General features: G+C 43.4%; 1 protein-coding gene across 8 annotated transcripts in view; it reads right to left on the bottom strand.

Moving 5' to 3' along the window:
* mecom (MDS1 and EVI1 complex locus) overlaps positions 1-20,708 on the bottom strand; it is a 68,771-nt gene that overhangs the window by 7,109 nt on the left and 40,954 nt on the right. The window contains exons 1-9 of one of the 8 annotated variants that reach the window (XM_057049985.1): positions 8,353-8,836; positions 7,398-7,523; positions 5,336-5,438; positions 5,123-5,239; positions 4,698-4,806; positions 4,451-4,598; positions 4,098-4,278; positions 1,629-2,991; positions 1,414-1,504 (exon numbers count right to left, since the gene is read on the bottom strand). In XM_057049985.1, coding sequence (XP_056905965.1) covers positions 1,414-1,504; positions 1,629-2,991; positions 4,098-4,278; positions 4,451-4,598; positions 4,698-4,806; positions 5,123-5,239; positions 5,336-5,438; positions 7,398-7,463 — 2,178 coding nt within the window. In that variant the 5' untranslated portion in view covers positions 7,464-7,523; positions 8,353-8,836. Of the gene's footprint in view, positions 1-1,413; positions 1,505-1,628; positions 2,992-4,097; positions 4,279-4,450; positions 4,599-4,697; positions 4,807-5,122; positions 5,240-5,335; positions 5,439-7,397; positions 7,524-8,352; positions 8,837-20,708 lie in introns of those variants that run through there. The other 7 variants (XM_057049979.1, XM_057049977.1, XM_057049978.1 and 4 more) reach the window with 7 other exon arrangements.

Here is a 20,708-nt window from a genome sequence, read left to right as displayed (position 1 = left end):
TTATAATACATTTTTAGGTTCAGTTAATTTATTTTGTCATTTGTCATATTTTTGTATTATACCAGCAAACTCAAAAGCAGTTTAAATGTCTCCAGCTTATTTAAAGAATCAGGAACCTACATTTCCTTAGCCAATAGGCCAATAATATTTCCATGAACTTTCATTGCCAGGATTCATTTTACACCGGTTAAAATGAATAAGTTAATAAATACAATCAAAATATCTGTTAAATCTACATTTTCCCAAGAGCACTTATTGACGTTGACAGTAGAGTTAATAAATTCACCCACTCAATTTATCCCAAATTATAAATATAAATCATCAGCTTCCTTCAAATTAGTTTAAACTTCATGGAGTCGCGATTTTAATTAATATGAGATTCACCAGCTGCGTCTCAGTAAGAACGTGCACGAGATTCTGCCCAGAGGTAAAGGGCTGAACAAAATACCAACCCTTTATACGTGTGTGTATAACAGGTCAGAAAATGGCCCAAAATTCAATATTTATTGAGCAAATGTTTATTAGTTTAAGAATAGGCAGATAGAAAATGTTGAAATATTGTAGGGAAATCATGTAATTTGCATTCCGATGTGGCTCAGGACCGTCAGCTTCAACAACACAGCACCAAAACCAGAGTTAAACAGTTAAACATCTCAGCTCTGTGGAGTGATGGACGATCCCTCACTGATCTACCAGCGGTACCAGTCGCACCGCGGTTTGATGTAGAGCCAAAGCCCGGCAACATCATCCAGCAATGGAAGGGCAACATGGTGGCACAAGGTTTTAACTGTCCTTCTAGGAAGAGGCTGAAACCGCCCCATAAAAGTAGGGTCCAACCCCAAACTGAGTGCTGCTAATGTGATCGGCAGGGAGGTGAAGACTTCAGCTACAGTATATGAAGTGTTGGGTTCAGCGGTGGAACAAACGCCCGTTCACTTGTTTGATTTGAAAGGTTTAAAGATAAATATGAGGGGTTGTTTAAGGCTTGCCACGACTACTTTGATTTACATTAGCTGGAAGTGATGAACATTGGAGCTGTTGTTAACTTCTTAAAAACTCCTTAAAGTCAATAATATCATCAGTAATATACAATAAAAGTGGCCAAATGTTCAAATCTGTGCTACTGAGGCTGTAATTTACAGCTTGTTTTACAGTAAGAGTTTAAATAGTAGCATCCTTGAACCTGGTGGTGAGGTACCGCTCATATAAGCACTCTGTCAATCAAACATGGCCTTTCACTCTACTGTTATACAGCCTTAACCTCCATTATTAGGGACATTTCATTCAGGGAAACTATTACTTCAACCGACTATAATATTATAAAACTAGCATATTACCGGTGATAGCATACATGAGTTTAATAAATGTCGAGGTAGTTTTATTTTCCTACTAAAAGTGTCAGCGTGATCTCACCTGTGGATGGAAGAGAAAGCCTGATGCCGGCTGCATGTACTTGTCCTTCAGAGCCTCATATGGGTCACTCATTCTCCTCTTCTCAACCCTGCTAATGGTAGATTTGTGTCAGCTCTTTGCACGTTTATCACAACGTGCAATTCAAAAATTGTCATCTTTCACTGGTTGCACAATTGCTACACTTGACTTAAAAGTAAACAAGCTACTAACGATACCTGTAGATAGGGTCCATGAAAAAAGGGGTGGGCCTGGCATGCTGCAAAGACGCGTCAGCTTTTGGAATGTCTACCGCTGCCGTCTGTTCTCCATTATCCTGGTTGGTTTTTGCTTCTGCCTCTCTTACACAGCGCCCTCGGGTCCTGGTGCCCAGGCTCAGGTCTAATGGCTGGTCAAGGCCAAGGGTGTGCAAGGCGTCTGGTTTAGAGGGACCAAATGTGGATGATATTTCCTCCTTCCGTTTAGTAGTGAGGTCAAATGGAGACTCAGTTGTGTCTTTGATCGCGGTCTTCTTACAGTTATCGACTTTAGACCGTGGCTCGCTCTTGGGGCCAGTAGGCCTGAGGTCCATATCAGGGAAAGGGTAAACTGGAGGAGAGAATGCAGGAAAAAACTGTAGTGGGAACATAGAAGGGTAGGGCAGACCCCCCCTTTTTTTGTCTTGTCTGCCAGCAAGTCCTGTGGAGCCAAAGTACTTCTCGGCTATTGAAGCAATGGCTTTGATGGAGTCGTTCACAGCGCCTGTTACTGCTGTGTGGTTGTCAAAATAGGAAGGGATGATAGGAGGCTCAGGAAACTCTTTAGCAGTGCTTCTACCAGTCAGGTTCGAGCATTTATGGTTCCCTTCACCGACCTTCCTCTTTAGGCCTTTGCCATTTTCTTCAGCACCCGCCCTTTCACTGTCCATGTCACTCTCCAGCTCGGAGCCCGATGTGCTCTCTAGGTCACTCCCACTGGGTGTGCTGACCTCATCCAGGTCGCTGTCGGACTGATCGCTATGTTGCTTTGTGGAAGATGAGAACCTCTGATCATGCCAGTCCGACATGTGGTTCCTTGGCATGCCTTCGTGTTTATGGAAAGCTTTAAGGAGATCTTGGTATTCTTGAACTCCAGGACTTGGAGGCAACAGTGGACTCTTGCTCAACTCTGTACTGTGTCCATGTGCATGGGCTGGCTGTATTACCGAAGAGGTGGTTGGAATGAGCGGTGGCCGGTGGTACAGTCCAGAACTAAAGAGACCTGGTAAGCTGAGGGGGAACGCCGTAGCAGCAGGGAAGGTGAATCCACTGTGGTGACGGGTGGCTCCCAGGTATTCAGTCATCCCGCTAGCGCTATGGCCCATTGCTAGAGCTGATTTGTCCAAGCCAGGGCCACCAGGAAGTGGCATACCCTGAGCAAACAACCCCCCAGCTGTGAAATGATTTTTTCCTTCGCAGAAACGACGGTGCTTGTTGAGGGAAGATGTGGTGCTAAACATCTGCCCACAATCCTTGCACTTGATCTGTGTACGGCAGTCTGCATGCATACGTTTGTGGCGGCACAGGTTAGAGAACTGAGTGTAAGCCTTGTGGCATACCTCACCTGTAGGGCAGAGATATACAGAGAACAAATAGGTATGGAGAAACCAAAACACACGTACGGTACAAAGAATTGCATAACATATAGACGGGAAATTCTGTTTGAACAATAAATCTTTGACAGTTTGTATTAGCCACTGTCATCACCTGCACATGAATTCAGTTTCTCAGGCCCATTGTCCTCCCAGGGATGCTCCCAAGGAGGACATAAACAATCGTGCACAAACACACTTGGGCAGATATGAATGAACAGTCACAAAATATTCCCAATAACAAAGGAACAGGCTAATAGACACATGCAGGAACGCAGGTACACACTCGCATACTTGCATGTAGTACAATGGCTCTATTTTAAGGTTGTGAAGGAAGTAGATTTGAATGAATCCTATCCTGTGGTCTGGTTCTCAGGGATAGATCTCACATCCTTTAATGCCCCCTCTTCCCCGTCCAGGCTTCCTCCCCCCCAATGGGTCTTCGTATCTGCGATCCCTGTCCTTCTACATTAAGTGACCTTCCCACGGTCAACCCCTGTGCTGTGTATGCCTTGGTGTTGCTCTGAATGACCCTGTGGGAAAATATGCGGACTTCAAACAAAACCTGGCTGTTTATTGTCATGTTCAGCAATATCATTATCCCTTACCACAGGCAATTTAAGGAGATGGACAGGAGGTGTTAAAAATGATGTTTAGGCATTTCAAGTTAAGCATCCTAAGTGAAGAGCTTTGTTGGTGAATGCCTCTACATCAGCGGTAGCCGTGTGTATCCCCCGCTGACAATATTCTTTATGATCAATTGAAAAACAAAAGTTGGTCACATATTTTAACCAGCTAATCTGTAAATTACTGCAAATAAGAAGCTACTTGTAGACAGCAGGTTGTTAATACCTGTCAGGAATCGTGCATCTGAGAAGATTCAATGTATATCTTATAACTAGATTGGCCTTTTAAATAAAGGTGTATTAAAATGAGGGAGACAGGACTAAGGTTAAAGGTCACGGTGCTTCCTTGAAGGCAACAGGGTCATTAGTGCGGCAGAACTGCGAAAGGTCAAGGTTAGGGAATACAAGAGAATTATTTCATATCAATGTGATGAATACGAATTAAGGCTTACATATATAGAGTCTTAATGGCTTACACATGAATGGTTTGACACTGCTGTGGATGTGCTTATGCTGCTTGAGGCCTGAAGACGTTGCGAATGTCTTTCCGCAGTCGGAGCAGGCGTGGGCCCTCGCGCCAACGTGCTGCGAGCGAATGTGCCTCTGCAGATTACTGGGGTCTGTGAACACCTGCTGGGGAAAGCAACCACACGGAATACATAGAGAACACACCCTCCATGGGATTGTAATAAGAGTAAGCTAACGACTCGCGTAAACATAGGTTTATGCCAGAATTACATCCAAAGCTATGTTAGATTTAAGAACATGTTTTTCCATCTCCTCCCCCCAAATGTCATCACTTTACCTTTGAGCAGTTTTCACATTCATAGTGCTTGCCGCTATCATGTGACATCTGATGTCGGATGAGGTTGGATTTCCAGTTGAAGGCCTTTGGACACTGGTCGCATTTATATTCCCTCTCCTCAGAGTGACACAGCGTGTGGGTCTCCAGACTAGGGCAAACCCCAAAATAGTGACTTATTGGCGTCCGACAGAACTATGGACTATAAATGGCTGGATTTTCCAGGTGTATTTGATGCTGAGTCACTCACCTCTTGAGGTTGGGAAACACCTGGTCACATTCCTTACACTCATGGGGACCGTGGGGAATGTGGAGAGGTTGCAGGTCTTGTGGATTCTGAGCCTTCTGGTCACTATCCCCTTTAAGGAAAATGGCATCAATCAAGAAAAATGTTCACTCTTTGTGTGATGTCAACAGAGCTAGTGGATGTTTGGAATTAAAGCGTAAATACTGAGGCCTGTTTGTGGTTTTGATTCAGCTTTTCCTATAGAGAGGTCAAAATAGGGAAGTGCTCTTCATAATGAACCAAAAATCATTTAACTAAACCTTGTTTGACTATTTTAAAACTATTACAAACTTCTAAACACTGTTTAAACACTTTCCTAGTGTTAGCACCTCCTTTAGCATCACTACTATGTTGAAAAGTTAGCAAACTCAACAAACAAAGAGATGAACCTGGGTTAAGGTCAGAGGAAGGGGGCATTCCACATGGCTGCTTCTGCTGGTGGTCAAGCAACTGGTTAAGGGATTCAAAGTGCTGGTTGCAGTCCTCACAGTGGTACTGCCTCTCCTCTGCATGCGGGGGGGCAGAGACATCCACATGTCAGGAGACATCGACACACACACGTGTGTGTGTGAGAGAGAGAGGAAAGAGAGTGTGCTGCGAACCATGAATATCTGGGGCCATGTTGTCACACGGAAAATCTTCAGCCTTCATGAAAAGAAGAAGCTCTTCACCTGGTAAAATCTCTCTGCTGGCTTTGTAGAAGATCTGCACACACACACACATACCCACACACAAACACACACAATTACATCGTAGTTGATGATTAAGCAAGATATCCTTTGGAACACTGAAACAAAGACATGCTAAGCTAAAAATCTTTCCATGGAGAAATAATCTAAGTGTGTTCCTGTAGGGCTATGCTTCCTGCTGGGTCAGAACTGACCACCACAGGACTGGGCCATGCTGGTTCACACTTCTCATTGTCTTGATCAGTTTTCTGTCTCATAGTTTATGTAAAAGCCAACTATGACACCATCAAACATCGAGGCCCAACGGTTCCCCAGCTGAGCGCAGGAAGTCTAAAGCCCATGAACGAAACCCAACATCAATCTGGTTCACAATGACAGCGAACACACAGTGTTGCACTGAGACAGGTCACTCTCCTGGTGATTGAATCTTCTTAGTAAGATCTCAAGACTTCCTGTGGTGTGTAGTGACAGCGTGAGGGACAGTATCTGTTCTTTTAGGAAGTTCCTCAGCTATTTCATCCAACTCAATACTCACTGAGGATCAATAGAGCAAATGAGATTAGCATTGATATTCCTTTGTGCTGTCTCATTAAAGGCTTCCGGGGGCCTGTGGTGTGATCGTAATTGCACTTTTTATTCATTTTCTGTTGACATCAACGTGACCTTTGGTGATTAAATGCTTTAGTTTGAGTCGGGAAATCAGTTTTTGTGGGAGGAATTTTTGGAAAACTGGAAGGAAGTGAGAGAAGGGCAAGATCCGGCATTTTTTATGATGCTAAATCATGCTAAAATCAGCACTGGGGTCCTCTGTGTGGGCAGCTATTGCTGTCTGTCCATCCATCCATCCATCCATCCATCCATCCATCCATCCATCCATCCATCCATCCATCCATCCATCCATCCATCCATCCATCCATCCATCCATCCATCCATCCATCCATCCATCATCCATCCATCCATCCATCATCCATCCATCCATCCATCCATCCATCCATCTAGTGTCCTCAAGGGCTTTTCTCCGCAGGTGTGTGTACAAATAACACATACACACACGCACGCTACCATAAACCGACAGCAGCTTTTATTGTTGCGTAAAACGGGCAATTGTGGGGGGCTACTGTGTGTTTTCAGAAGTCAAGCGTTGGCCGGAAGGCTTACACACGCCACATTGTGCTGTGTTGAAACAGTGCGCGGCGCTTAACAATCCCCTCATCATAGCCATGCCTGTAATCTCTCCGGGCCTTACACAGCCACCTGAGCAGAACCGCAGTGTTGACAGTGTCTCGCAGCCCACAAAGAGAGGGAGAAGCAGAAGGTGGCCGGGGGGGGTGAAGCTCTGCTCGTCCGTGCACGAGTGCGTGCATGTGGGTCAGATTGGCTAGGTGCTTTTAAAAAAACATCACAATGTGTGTTTTGGAAATCTCTCACACAGGAAGTGTGAGGACAGGTTTTTGTTTTATTGTCGTTTGTACAAGATGTAGAAGTGGTAGACCCCCCAGGACCCCCCCCCCAGGACCCCCCCACATGAAATGAAATGAAAACCTCTAATAGAAGATTGTGTTCGATAAACAAAGGCCGAGAGAGGAAAGTCCTGATTCCCTGCTACATCCTGTCACCTCCCTGCTACAGCATGCACCTCGCCACACATGGCAGGTGAGCAGCAACAACACGACAGCATTCCTGACATATCTAAGAAGTCTAACACAGGCACGGCTGGAAAACGGGTGGAACAATCGCGGCGGCGGGCCTCCTTTTATCAGGCCCTGTGGTCCTCGCACAGCAGAAGCCGGAACACAATAACTGAAGGAACACACACAGAAAGGGAGGACAGCAGAGTGCATGTGTGCGCGTGCATGTGGCACGGTGAGGACAAAAATACATATTTCTCCAGTAAACATCTGAATGGTAGAAGCTCCACAAGTTCCCCACCTTTACTAAATTTTCTTTGATCTCCGCATTGATGGCGTCAACATACCTGATCATCTACCTGGCAAAGGGTCAGGTTGTGCTGCTGGGCTAAAGACGCAAACTGGATGTACATCAGCCAGCTCCCGAGATCAGGTTTGTTGGCATCCGCGGAAAATTTCACACGGCCCGGGACCTGGGTCAGGAAAGGAGGTGAGAGAAGACAGACGGACGGAGAGAGAAGAGAGGAACATCCGATCAGTATCATCCCAAACTACTTTTGTCCACATGCTGACATGACCACCAGCCCCCACATGATGGAGCTGGATAAACACACACACACACACACACACACACACACACACACACCACACACACACACACACACACACACACTTACAAATAACTTTTTTTAAAAAAAGAAAGTCATTTTTTAGCCAAAAAAATAATTGACTTGGGGGAAAAAAACCATTAAATTAAAGTAATTCATATATATTAATTCACATATAAAATAATAATCAAGAACATATTTTTTAAAAGCCTCAGTTGAGAGTAATGCAGCTATTAAACAGTCAAGCCATTATTCTTTGAATTATTGTGTAACATTGTGAAATATCGTGGCCCAGTTTAAACACCTGACACATAAATTCGTTTATGAAAACCTATAAAAGTCAAATAAATAACAATGATGTATTCTTTGTGTTTTTTGACAAATGTAATTTAAATTACGATTTATGATATAATAACAATTGTAATAATAACGAGTCCGAGACATCAAATGATGCAACAACAAGACTAAAAAAAAGAAAAAATGCGCCTCTTCTGTTTAAATATATAAACAGACAAATATATAAAATATTCATATTGCATTGATTTGTGTAAAAAAAATCACGTTTATTTTAAACCCGAAAGCCAAATCGGACTCGGTACTTCAGAAGTTTAAACTCAACTTTCCGTGTTAAATTATTTGCCTTTATGATGCGCATGAAACAAGTTTTCTTTTTCAAAATAAAGTTCACTCTTACCCTTGTGAGCGCGACACTTTCGAGTCTGACCAAAGGATAAAAACCACTTTAAAAACACCCCAGACCGCGGCCAAACAGGCATTAGAGCTCTGAAATGTCGGTGTGGCGACGCGCTGTCCACTTTTTTGGCATCGTAAAAGCAAAAGCAGGCGAGCGGAGCGCCGGTGCTGCCTTGGCCCCCCTCGGTGGCACAAAGTCCGGCTGCGCTCTGGCGCAGCGCTCCGACAGAAAACTGCGCGGCTGCGTAAAAGTAAATGTTGCTGACTTCTGTCCTCACTGTCCTACACACGGAGACAAAAGAGACAAAAAGGAAACTCCAAAATCTCCTCACGCCAACATCCCGCTCCCAACTTTCCGCTGTGCGCGTCTCCTTCGGCTCGTCCGCTCCTCTCTTGTCACCCCCTCCAATTCTGACGCACACAGGTGTCTTCTTGCGCACCCCCACCCACCCAAAAAAGGAGTATACCAGTATCATATCTACGTAGTGATGGAAAGTTGGCGCAACCTCTGATTTGCGCGATTATATGATTTTTCCCGACCATAAATGTTCCCGTAAGAGAGCGAAACTCAAGACTTTAACGCGCTGTAAAATGTTTAAATGGGTGTCGCGAAGAGGCAAAAGGGGCGAACTGCAGCTCTGTGCGCGGCTGCTTTCGGTCCCAGAATTATCAAAGTAAAAGGCTCCACTTGATAAAAGAACATTTATTACATTATTGTGACGAGCCTCGTCCATTTCTCTTCAAACGGAGGTCGTGTGTTTTAGTTTAGCTGCGCCAAAGACACACACACGCACGCACGCACGCACGCATACTTGGCTGTCTTGGGTAAATCCGCTTCATTTAAAAGGACGCTAGAGCCTGAATGAGCCCTCAAATTCGAATTCGCGCATTTCGATAGAGTCTCAAAAAGACAGATTTCGTAGCTGTGTCATTTATTTACCCAAAGCTGGACGAAACCTGGGTGCAAATGGGCAAGTGTGTCGACTAAAATGAATAAAAGAAATGCTCTCGACGTCTCCGTGCGCAGTTTATTAGGCAGCTCATAACGCCGGAGAGGACAGCGCTTTGGCTCATGGGAGCAGATAATGATGGATAATACCTTACACTGTGACATTGACCTTCCATCTCAGATAATGTTCTTTGTTTCACTAAAATTGCGGAGCAACTGTGCCGGAAGGACAGGAACAATCACGTGTAAATCAGGCAGGACTCCTTCAGCGGATTCCCCTCGTCTGGGACCCCTTGAGAACCGCGCAGGGACCCCGGTCCAACTGGCCATTGATTTCCTGCCTCTCCTCGACTTGTCCATTGTTGGAAGCCTTTTTAATTTAGCCATAAATTGGGAAAGCTCAAGTCGAATGAGCTGTTCCATTTTCTTCCTGTCAGAATGAGGGATTCATTTTTTTGATGTATTGTGTATTAAATACAAGTAATCTGGGAAAGTGATTGCTAGACGGCCTCGCTGAGTCTCGCGGAGGATCCTGATGGAGAGAAAGGGAAAGAGCTCTGTTCTTAAAGGGGAGAAAGTGTTGAAAAGGAGGGATAAACACGGGTTTTGTGATATCACTGGGGTACAGCAGGTTAAGAATAATAGAATCCCTTAAAGTTACCCTTAAAAGGGGGGGGGGGGGGGGGGGGGGGTTCCTTCCATTCCTGAGAGGTGACCATCTTTTGGCATGACATTGGCATCTAATATTGGTTCACATTTGGGATCCGACTTTGAGAATCACCTGTATTTAATGTGACAGTTCATTTGCAACAGTCTGCATGTGCACTTTTTAGAGTTCTTTAGAGGGGAACTTTTCTTTCCTGCCCTGAAATGCAGCACCAACGGGAGTCCACCGAGGTCCCGGTGACTCTCTGTATGACCTGGCCGCACGAGCACATTCAGGGACGCACCTTCAAGCAGGCGCCGCATCGCTATGGTGACCGTGAAGGATTCAGCTACATTAGCTTTAATTAATGAGCCCGGGGGGTGTCCAGAAAGATCACTGCTTCTGAAATTTTGATGAGTGGAATGAAAAGATTTGTTTGACATTGAAAATGGATCTGTAATATTTCAATTTTTCCATCATGGAAAAAAGGATGTATCGTCATTTTGAGTGTAATTAGATACCTCAAACCGCAATATCATAAATATTTCACTGATACATTTCCTATAAATCAAACTATCTATTTAATTGTAATTTATATATCCTTGACTCCAAAGTGACCTTTATGCTTCTAAACATGTAACCATTCATTAAATTTCTTTATTTATGGATCCAGCAGCTCAGATCAGTGCACAAAACGGGGAAGATTCGGCTTTAAGTCCCGACAGGAGAAGCCAGAGCTGGTGTTTGTACTGTGATTAAATCAAGCGTGGTGACACAGAAGAAACAGAGAGATGTAAATAAAACCAAACAAACTCTCTCAGAGAGATGCTGCTGGGCCCTGCAATTCATAAATCACAGCTTTATGTGGACAAGGTCAGTGGCACCATCCAGAGGGGCCACTCCCGGCAACTTTGACACGTTTACCCGGCCCCCTGGGGCTCTTAGGGCCGAAGCAGCTCACTTCTAATTATGTGGGATATGTATACATATATATTTATTTACTTATGTATTTGCTAGGGATCAACAAAGGGACGATTTCCTGGCAAATTCCGGCCGTCTATCACGAGTGGCCGACCTGAGGATGGCGCTCAGGGGCATTCGTGGACAGTTATGTTTGTTTGCTGAGGCCTAAAAAGGAGTTCTAGAGGTGAACCACGGCTATACTGTGGTCAGACCCCCTCTGTGTCCAGACATCCTCCCACTTTCTCAGGCCACTTTGTTATCTAGATGGCACCCGGGGAATTTCAATGTCAGACGACACTTAACCAAAACAAATGTGCGAGGCGAGCGGCTAAAGATGACAGAGCATTAAAGTTAGCGAGCAGGATAACATGTCCTTGCTTTTTGGTGTCTGCGGGCGGGAGAGGCCGGCGGTTTGGCGGCGGAGCATGACCAAGACACGCAAACGAATGAGTGCATTAATGCATACAGATGGCACGGCTGCACGTTGACGTATAGATCTATTAGTTGCGCTTAAGTTGGCCGGTTTTGTCCATTTATTCTCACTGGACAGCGTTAGCACACGTTCAACATCTCCCTCCACGGTCAGATGGTCGTTTCCTCTGTGCTGTCAGCAGGGCCCAGAAACAAAGGAGCCAATGAGCAAAGTCCCTGCACTCTCTGAATGACAGGAAGTCGGCGCTGATTATGCTGCTCTTGAAGAAGCATTCCAAACCTGTGAAGACACACGTATGTTGACTGCAATTCTAGTCATTAAGGAAAGACAGTCAACTTCCAAATGCACTCCTTTAACCCGGGACAAACACGTCGCCCTATTATAGAAATTTCCCTCCCTTTTTTCCCTCTCTCACATTGAAATATATATACAGAATATATATATATATATATGTGTGTGTGTGTGTGTGTGTGTGTGGACAGAAGGAAAAGCAGAAGGGACGTGAGGAGAGAACGTCAAATGTTCAACAACAACATTCAAACAGAGACAATGAAATTCTTGATGTAACAGACTGTTACGAGCAAAGAGGATAATGAGGTGGAAGCAACCGAAATGATGTGCAAGAACATAACGAAAAGCAACAAAATGAGGACTACAAAAATAATAAACAGAAATGTCTTTCCAATTTGGGTGATCTTGGAAAAAAGAGACATTAAACCCCCAAAACACCAACAAGATCAACAGTATTGGGAATAAGGCTAGAGCTAAAACATGAGGTTCTGGATAACTATTAGCATGTTTTGCTGTAAAAAGCAGAGTGTGTATTTCTACTGCAGCCTCTCATAATCTTAAAACACAATTTTTTGTTCTTTAAAGTCAGCTATTCTTTTGTAATCGCTATACTAAGGAACGCTTTAATGATTGCTGAAATCATAATGAGTTGGCAAAATGACAAAGGATGCAAACTTAGTGGGAAAACAGCCAATTTTCTAAGTTCCTGTAAGAATTCATGGCAGCAGGCTCCCTGTGCAGGGAAACGTTCTACTAACTTCATGCTCTTTCCTTTCAATATCCATCCCATTTGTTTATAAGATTAAGTGGGTTATTCAGAATCAAGCCTTTAAGATTATGTACACACGAGCCATCATGGTGGCATTGGTGCATTAAATCTAAGTTTTGTTTGACAGATGCTCAGTCTCTCCTCTTTGTCTGTGATGGGAAGACCTCCGTCTATTTATTCTGAGGGCGCGAACCCATAAGCACCTGACTCGTCTTTTTTTACCGAAGTGTAAACGCATAAACCATCAAATGAGAAGTGTTTTGATGTAATGCCATTTTTACATTGTAACTGCTGCAGCGCTGCGCTTGTGATTCAACCCACCTAACTGTGTTTATACTGTGGTGGAGATGGGCTGGACTCCTCGCCAGGTGCTCCATATCTTCTGTCTGCTTGAGGGGGAATACATGGAGGTATGGAAAATGTACCTACTTCAAACCAGATGCTGACTTCAGTCGTTCAGCCTCTATAATTTCGCCACATTTTTGTTGTGTTCCATCCATTTCCAACCTTCTTCTGAATGATTTTTGGGGTTGTTGGGAAAAACAAACAGAATTACCACAAGTCCTGTGGTGGACCTGCAGTGGGGGGGGGTTGGTCTGGACTTGGGGATCATGGTGACGTGCGTTTGGACAGGGAGACCTGGTATAATCTCATTGCTGAATATACGGAGTTCTGAAAAGAATGCTGATGTCCAGTTTCCAGCGAAAGAAACGAGAGCTGTAATGGATGGGTTCCAAGGCCCCCCCAATGACCCCCGCATTGGTCAGAAGTAAGAGTTAAAGACGCATTGTAGCCTTGGGCCTGAGTGAATAGGGAGGGAGGTGACAGCAGAGGGGTAGAGGCAGTGGGGTTGTGTATGGGGTGGGGGTGGGTGGGGGTTCAGCTGTGGTGATAGACCAATTTCCCACAACTGTGAAAAGAAGGGCATGATTGATGAGGGCTGGTATTAGTGAGGGAAGGCCCATCGCATGTAATCATATAAATACTTATTCAGCTTGAATACGTCCCGGAAAATCCTACGAGTTATGTAGCTGCTGCAGCATCGCTGGAAGGAAAATTATAGCAGAATCTTGTTGAATTAACGTTTGCTAAATGATTCTGTGTTGGGATCTGGTCCCTGTCAGTGCCCAGGAAAAGCAGTTCAATTCTTGACTGATTAGAAAGAAGCCAGTTTTACCAGAATCGTTCTGGTAATAGCTCCACGTCCCCATCTTTCTAAATACTGCTCAGTGGTCATAGAACCCTGTGGGCACACTCAGCCGTAATGGTGTCTGTCTGAAGTAGACATAAAACATATGAATGTCAGCCAGTAGTTCAGTACCATGACTGCACCCTTCTGTGGTCCCTAGTAAACAGCAGTGTTCAAAATCCCAACACGGTAGCCTCCGTATGTGAACCAGGGTTCATTTTAAAGCCGCGACTTTCACAGATTTCTCCAAAACAGCCCTTGTCCTACAATCATATCTCGAGTGATCAGCAAATATACCGCCTGCCTGGAGGCCTGTAGAAGAATGTGGAAATAAAGCAATTAGATATGTATCTGAAAACATCCCAAGGTCTCTAATAGTGTTGTGCTACTCTGTTGTAAGATTCTTTGCTATAGGGGGTAATGTTCCTGCACTAAAAACAGGGTATACATTAAAATGGTGTAACTTAACAAATGCTTGCATGTTGTCTTCCTATTGAGACAAAGATTCCATTTTTTTGTCATTTGTTGTGCCAGATCTTTATTTTATTTTTTTGACTCACTCATTGTTTAGTCGGGAATAATGTCGGTCGGCCTTGCTGCTTTAAAGTGCAGTCGGAGATCACCAAGGTTACACATGTACATTTTGCCAGCAATGGTTTAGCTGTTGGTTACAGTCGGTCATGTTGGACCAGGGTATTGCCTTTATTATTTATTGTGTAAGCTGAAGAAACACACACCGTTGCTATTGCTAGGTTTTAAAAATGGTGGGTTTGAGTTCCCTGTTATGTTTCCTGCTGATTGGCCGATGAGTATCCTGTGTATCTCCGCTTGATTGCTCTTCCTCAACTACCAAGATGTCTGTCAGAGGAAATTTTGAGAACTGAATGTGAACCATAGAGAGTTGAATCTTCAGTGAGGATCAAACGTAGTTTCAGAGAAACTGAATTAAGTTTCATATTCTGACATTTAGTTTCACAAACTAATAAATTCAAATGAATATGATTCAATATATCTGATTTAGCACATGTATGGAAAACAAAGACAGTAATAAGTGCTTGTAGTTCTTGACATTAGCATAGTTTTCTACCTTCAGGAAGCTCTGCTTGCATTTTTAAGGTTTTAATAACAGTTTTATTCCCATCCCAAAACTTCACAATAATACCCTTCAAACAAATTCAATTGTGTCTTAAAACGTAGTTATAGTTTGTTTTTCCAACTTGTCTGGTTTTCCTCTTGTCTTTCCACTTTCCTTGCTTTCTTCCACTTGATCGTTTTCTGTTAACCTCACCAGGACAGGGATGATCTGACATTTGTCTCTATATCCTCCCCTCTTTGTTCACCACTGGCCAGTTGGGGCGAAAACGCAAAGCTAGCCCATCCATCACTGGCCTGATAGCAGGGTGTAGTGGAGGGCATTCCCAAGAGCATCTCTGAAGCTGCAGCTCTTGTGGTGCGTTTCCGATCTCACTCACTCACTCACTCACTCTCACACCTGCTGCTAACATCATACGTTACCACTGCTTGCGTGTGGAATGACCATATAAAGCTGAGAAGGCAAAGAGTGGCTGTTCTGGAAGATTCTTAGCTAATTTTTGTGTCATCTTAATTCAATTTAGGATTTTTGTGACAGTGAAAATAGCAATACATGTTACAACGTGTACTGCTACCACTCCTTTCAACCTGAGCTAAAGCAAAACACATTCGTAAAATAAATAGCTATCATTGTTGCGCAGTTACTTTTACTATCTATTGTTCCACATAATACATAGTCTCATAGCATTCCGTCCTTGGGGAAATGGGTTGCGAGGCAGAGGTTTCAAGTCCCAGTTCTTGATAAAAAAAAATGGTTGCTGAAGAGCAGCAGTGCAACCGGTCCGTAAAGATTGCTACCAACAATCTAGAAAAATCAATTCAGAAGGTTGGTGCTTCAACTTTCAACTTTATTTAGTTGTACAGCACCTTTCATTTGAAGACTGCAACGCAAAGTGCTGTGCAGGTTGAAGGTAAAAAGGTGATTCCTGAGCATGTAGTTAAATACATCTAGAGTCTTCGCAGCCCTGAGGCTCCCCAGCAGGTCGTTCCACAGACGTGGGTCATAGTAATGAAAGCATGCCTCACTGGGGGTTTGTTATTACATTTAGAATGACTAGAAGGCAGAGGACCTCACAGTCCATGAGGGTTGGTAGTTTCAAAGCAAATCGGATAAATAAGAAGTCCCAATATAATTTAGACTAATAAAACTAATAAAGGAGCCTTAAAATCGACCTTGAAACACATGGCGAACTAATGGAGTGGATTTTAAAATTGGTGTGTTGTGCTCCATCCTCCAGGTTGTTTGAGTTTTAGATTTGAGATTCTCTTTTTGGAAAGACCGAGAAAAGGGGCATTGCAGTAATCTATGCCGCTGGAGATGAAGGCATGCATCAGCCTCCGTGTTTGACTGAGAGAGAGAAACAGGCAAACGCTGGCACAGTAGAAACTTTTCTTTCTTATATTTTTGATATGAGCAGTAAATTCAAGCTCAGAGTCAAAAACGACAGCAAGGTTCTCAACATGTTATGATGGTTTCACCATTTTGGTAAAAAAAAAAAAAATCTCTCTCTTGACTTAGGGAACAATAAATAAAACTCTTTCCCCCCCTGGTTGATCTGCAGGTCTGCAATCCATGACTTGATATCTAAAAAAACAGTGAAAAAGAATATCAACTGGCCTTCTGTCTTCCGGAGGCACGGCCATGTAGAGCTGTGTATCATCAGCGTAGCTTTGGAAATTTCTCCCGATGACGGCACCAAGCAAAGATATCTGCAACTTTAAAATGGTCGGCACTAAAGTTGAGCCCCACAGTTCTTGAGGAACATGCATCTCTTTTTGTAAAAAAACCCCTCGTCTGTCACTGAGGAAGAGGTTGACCTAGTTTAAAACAGTGCCAGAGAGGCCCCCCTGGTGTTTAACACAGTTTATCAAAGTGTGGTGATCAACTGTTTGAAAGGCCGCGGTGATCCAGTAACACCAGGACTGAAAGTTTCTGTGAGATCAAATTACACCTGATGTCACTAACCATCTTTAACAGCGTTGTCTCTGTGCTGTGGGTCTCTCAAAAACAAGACGCATCTCCAAAATATTGGCTTTGTTTAAAAATCCAGGTAGGTTTTCTAAAATTTGGCTTATAAAAGACTGGATACAGGTCGGGGCTTAATAAGAATGTTGGGATCTAAGTTGCTCTTTTTCGGAAAAGGCCTCACCACCACCTTATTAAAGTCAGAGCACTGATAATAAAGGCTTTTGAGAAAACTTTTAGGATGTAATTCTGTAGCTACAGTCACATCAGTGAGCATGATTAGAACAGGGTCTTTTAACTTCTACTACCATGTTAGTTATACTGTATTAAGCCTAACTGACCCACTCAGGTTTAGATTGGCATCCCCCATTATGATTATTATATTTGCATGTTTGATCTTTGTGTCTTTTGTCCTTCTCCTCCTCCTTTACTTGGTCGACCATCAGTGGGAGGGTCCAACCATATGACCCTAGTCCTGCTCAAGCTTTCTTCCCATTAAAAGGGAATTTTCCCCTGACTGTTGCTTGTCTGGGGCTAAGGCTTAGAGTTAAAAATTGTAACACATGCTATATCAATAAAATTGAACTGGATTAAAAATTGGTTCTGGTTGGGGGTAATCTTATCCACTGTGACATTGTCTCTGCAGTAGATGATGTAGGACAATATGGTCGCAGTGTGGACCCCTAGGTCCTGGTGCAGGTCCTCTAGTCCGTGCAGGCAAAGCAGCCCCCAAGTTGAGAATGTGCATCCTTGTGTTGTCACAGTCCTACGGTCCAGTATCACATATTGGGGGGTCTTGGTCACCAGACCAAAATGCTATAAAAAATATAGTGGAGTCTCAGAGAATAGTTAACTTCATCGGAGGTCCTCAGCTAAGAGTGAAACACACATTAATACTGTTGGTGAGAAGGAAAAAGTCTTACACATCAGAATCACCACTCCTTACTGCTGCTGTGAAGAGCCCAGTCTTATGGCTTTGTTTTTAAACTTGTCCTGACCCATGTCTGAACATAATGCCCGAATTGTCCACATCCATGGCCAAAGAAAAAAGTAAACTACAAAGGACAGGAGATAAGGTTACAAACTGTCCTTAAACCCACAGGTGGGGAACCTTAAGCCTTTAAAACATCAACTGGTTTCCCAACCCTATGTCACCATTACCAACACCTCTACGAACTCCTCCTCCTCCCAGAAAGGGATGAGGACAAAGGATGAGCAGTTATAACAGAGGATTTCCTTCAATTACAGGGAACTGAGTCACCTCCTAACACCCGACTCTGATACATGAGTAAGTGAACACAGTGAGCGAGGACTCAGTCAGCCACTATCTCACATTTTGCATCACACTGTTCCTTCCGTACCCTCACGATCATATTTGCCTTCGTCCATTCAGTTTTTGCTGGATTATTTATGTTTGGTACCAAACTCTTAAGGAGCTGATCAGCATTAGTCCAGATGGGATTTCTTTAGTCTCTAATTTCTCCAAGAGAAAACTTGAAGTCATCTCTGATCTAGATCTGTCCTTAAACTTGCATATTAAAAGGTCTCTTTCCTTTGCCACACCTTTCTAACATGAGGAAAACACTGGCCCAGCATTCATGCTCATGTTCTTTCCAGGGTGGACTATTATCAGGGTGAACTGAATCATTATTTGAGAAGCCTCTGGCTAATCCAAAACTGTGTGTCTAGAGTTCTTTGTTGGCTGCCCATAAAAGCCAGAAACCCAGATTTGAAAGTCCGTCTCCTGACCTATTAGATCCTTGGCCCATTCTCCCTCCTGCCCAGAGAAGCTAATAGCATCTAATCATGCCAACAGACCACTCTATTCTCGTGCTGGCTTACCAGAATCTTCAAAAGTAGAATGGGTGTCTGAGTTCTGCGCGATCAGGACCCCTGCTTTAGAACCAGCTCGCTGCCCAGGTGTAGGAAGCTGGATCCCTCTTCAAGACTAGACTTAAAAGCTTTTAGAAACTTCCTGTCACAGCATCGTTTAACATCGTAATATATGCTGCCAGGGTGCAAAAACATGACCAATTGACAGGTTTCTCCTACCTAATTAGTTCATAGCTACACAAGTCCCTCTCTGGTCTTCTTCAGAAACGTCTGTATTTTATAATTACTGTATTTGCCTGTATGACGTATTTCTGTTCCTGCCCCCCCCCTTCCCCCTTACTCATCCATACAGACATCAGCAGGAGGCTCATCCCCATATGAGCCTGGTCCTGCTCAAGGTTTCTTCCTGTTAAAAAGGAGTTTTTCCTTGGCACTGCTGTGTGGAGGTTAGGATCTGGGTTTCTATAAATGAAGCTGATTTTAAAGAACATGTGCCAAAAGTATTATACTGCTGTGTGCTTACAATAAATGTAATTATGGTTTGCTTCAATATTACACCAACTTCGTTAGCTGTGCAGTAGTGATGGTGTTTTATTTTCTTTGGTGATTCCAATCCCACAGCATTTCTGCTTAGTTATTTTCAGATTTTTTATAGGTTCGCAGTGCTGCTTGTAAAATTAACATTTGTAATTATATTAGGTGTTTTAAAGTAATTAAATAGCAACGTTTCAGTTGTGATTATTGCATTTTTCCCGGTCATTTTAGTCTGAAAAAAAGAGCATCTATGTGTTTCCTCACCACATTACTCACATCAATAAGTTATGTTTTTCTATATTTCTCTATTTGGCGGGTTGGGGCTTAATCTTGGTCGAATCTTTTATATGAGAGAAAGAAAGCGGAGATGACTCATGAAGGGGATGGTTCATGACCACGATTTGTGATCTGTGATTGATCCAGCCTGAAGTACTGATGTGAGAAAGAGGCTGGACGCCCCCTCACCCCTTGGCTTTCTCAGAACCCCCCTCCTCCTCATCTAAGGGGTGACTTGGTCAGCCTCGAGGGAAGAACATGTTGTACGGCAAGGCAGACAATTTTCAGGATGACTGGTTTTACTTTTGACCGGGGCCTCGTGAAAACAAACTGACAAAACAAAGGACAGCAAATTAATGACCCTTGCTCCCATCCCAGCCCCCTGGATTTAGACTCCGTTCCTGACTTTTGAGTTCCACACTTACAACTGGACAGTTCGCTGCTATCCAAACCCGCACATGCACGTACACATGCGCGCACGTGCACCCGAACACATGCACACCCTTATCCCCTAATCCCCTTCAGTAGCTCTTTAGAACCAAACAATAATGCATTTTTGTAATATATGTTTGAAATTTGAAACAGTCCTATTTTCAATACTTTTTGTCTTGTTTTTTTAAATAAAAGGTTCTGAGTTATGCCTCTGTCTCACCAACCTGTCCAACCCTTTATTTAAAGCCACCAGTCCCAAAGAGCTACTCTAATTACTCTAACTAATTCTACATTACTTATTAATTGCATGTATGATTTGTTTTCGCTTACTTTCCTCTGGGCTCGGAAACAGTTGCACCTTTAAAATGAAGATAATGAATAAATATTCAGTAGCTCTCTGGCATAATATGTACACATAAATGAAAGCAAAGCTTGGAGCAATAAATAAATCAAATATAAGTACTCACTACTTTAGTAATATTGGTCATGTTTTTAACTGTAAAGGAAACCCTTTTGGTGGCTCCAGCTGCATAAATCTCTGTTCAACTTTGCAGTATATGACGTATAACATAGTAGAAACCAAATAAACTTGTTCAATAATAGGATTATGATTATTATTTTTTTCTTGATCACTATGTCCCTTTTGGGTTATGGGGAGTGGAGCCTATTCCATCTGCATCCAGGCGAAGGCCAGGTGCACCTCTGGAGTCACCAGCTCATCAGTGGGCTCTATGTGAGTAGTTGGGTGCTTGTTACCTTGCTCAAGGGTGCCTCAGCAGTGCTCTGAAGGCATTCTGGCACTCCCTGAAGCCGGAGCAACTCCTACGTTTTGCCTGCAAAATTTTGTTATTATTTTGATTTCCTATCATCCTACCCTCCTTTCCAACTATCTCTTTATGCCTCTATCTCTACAGTTTACTTTTAAAGTTTTGTTAAATGTTTAAGAGAAAGTAGAAGTGAAAATGCACTCCGCAGTCAACAAGA

This window comes from Takifugu flavidus, chromosome 12 (genome assembly GCF_003711565.1).
Source record: "Takifugu flavidus isolate HTHZ2018 chromosome 12, ASM371156v2, whole genome shotgun sequence".
NCBI classification, from domain to species: domain Eukaryota; kingdom Metazoa; phylum Chordata; class Actinopteri; order Tetraodontiformes; family Tetraodontidae; genus Takifugu; species Takifugu flavidus.
Note: the sequence above shows the minus strand (reverse complement) of the source record. Positions and strands in the feature narration are given on the sequence as shown.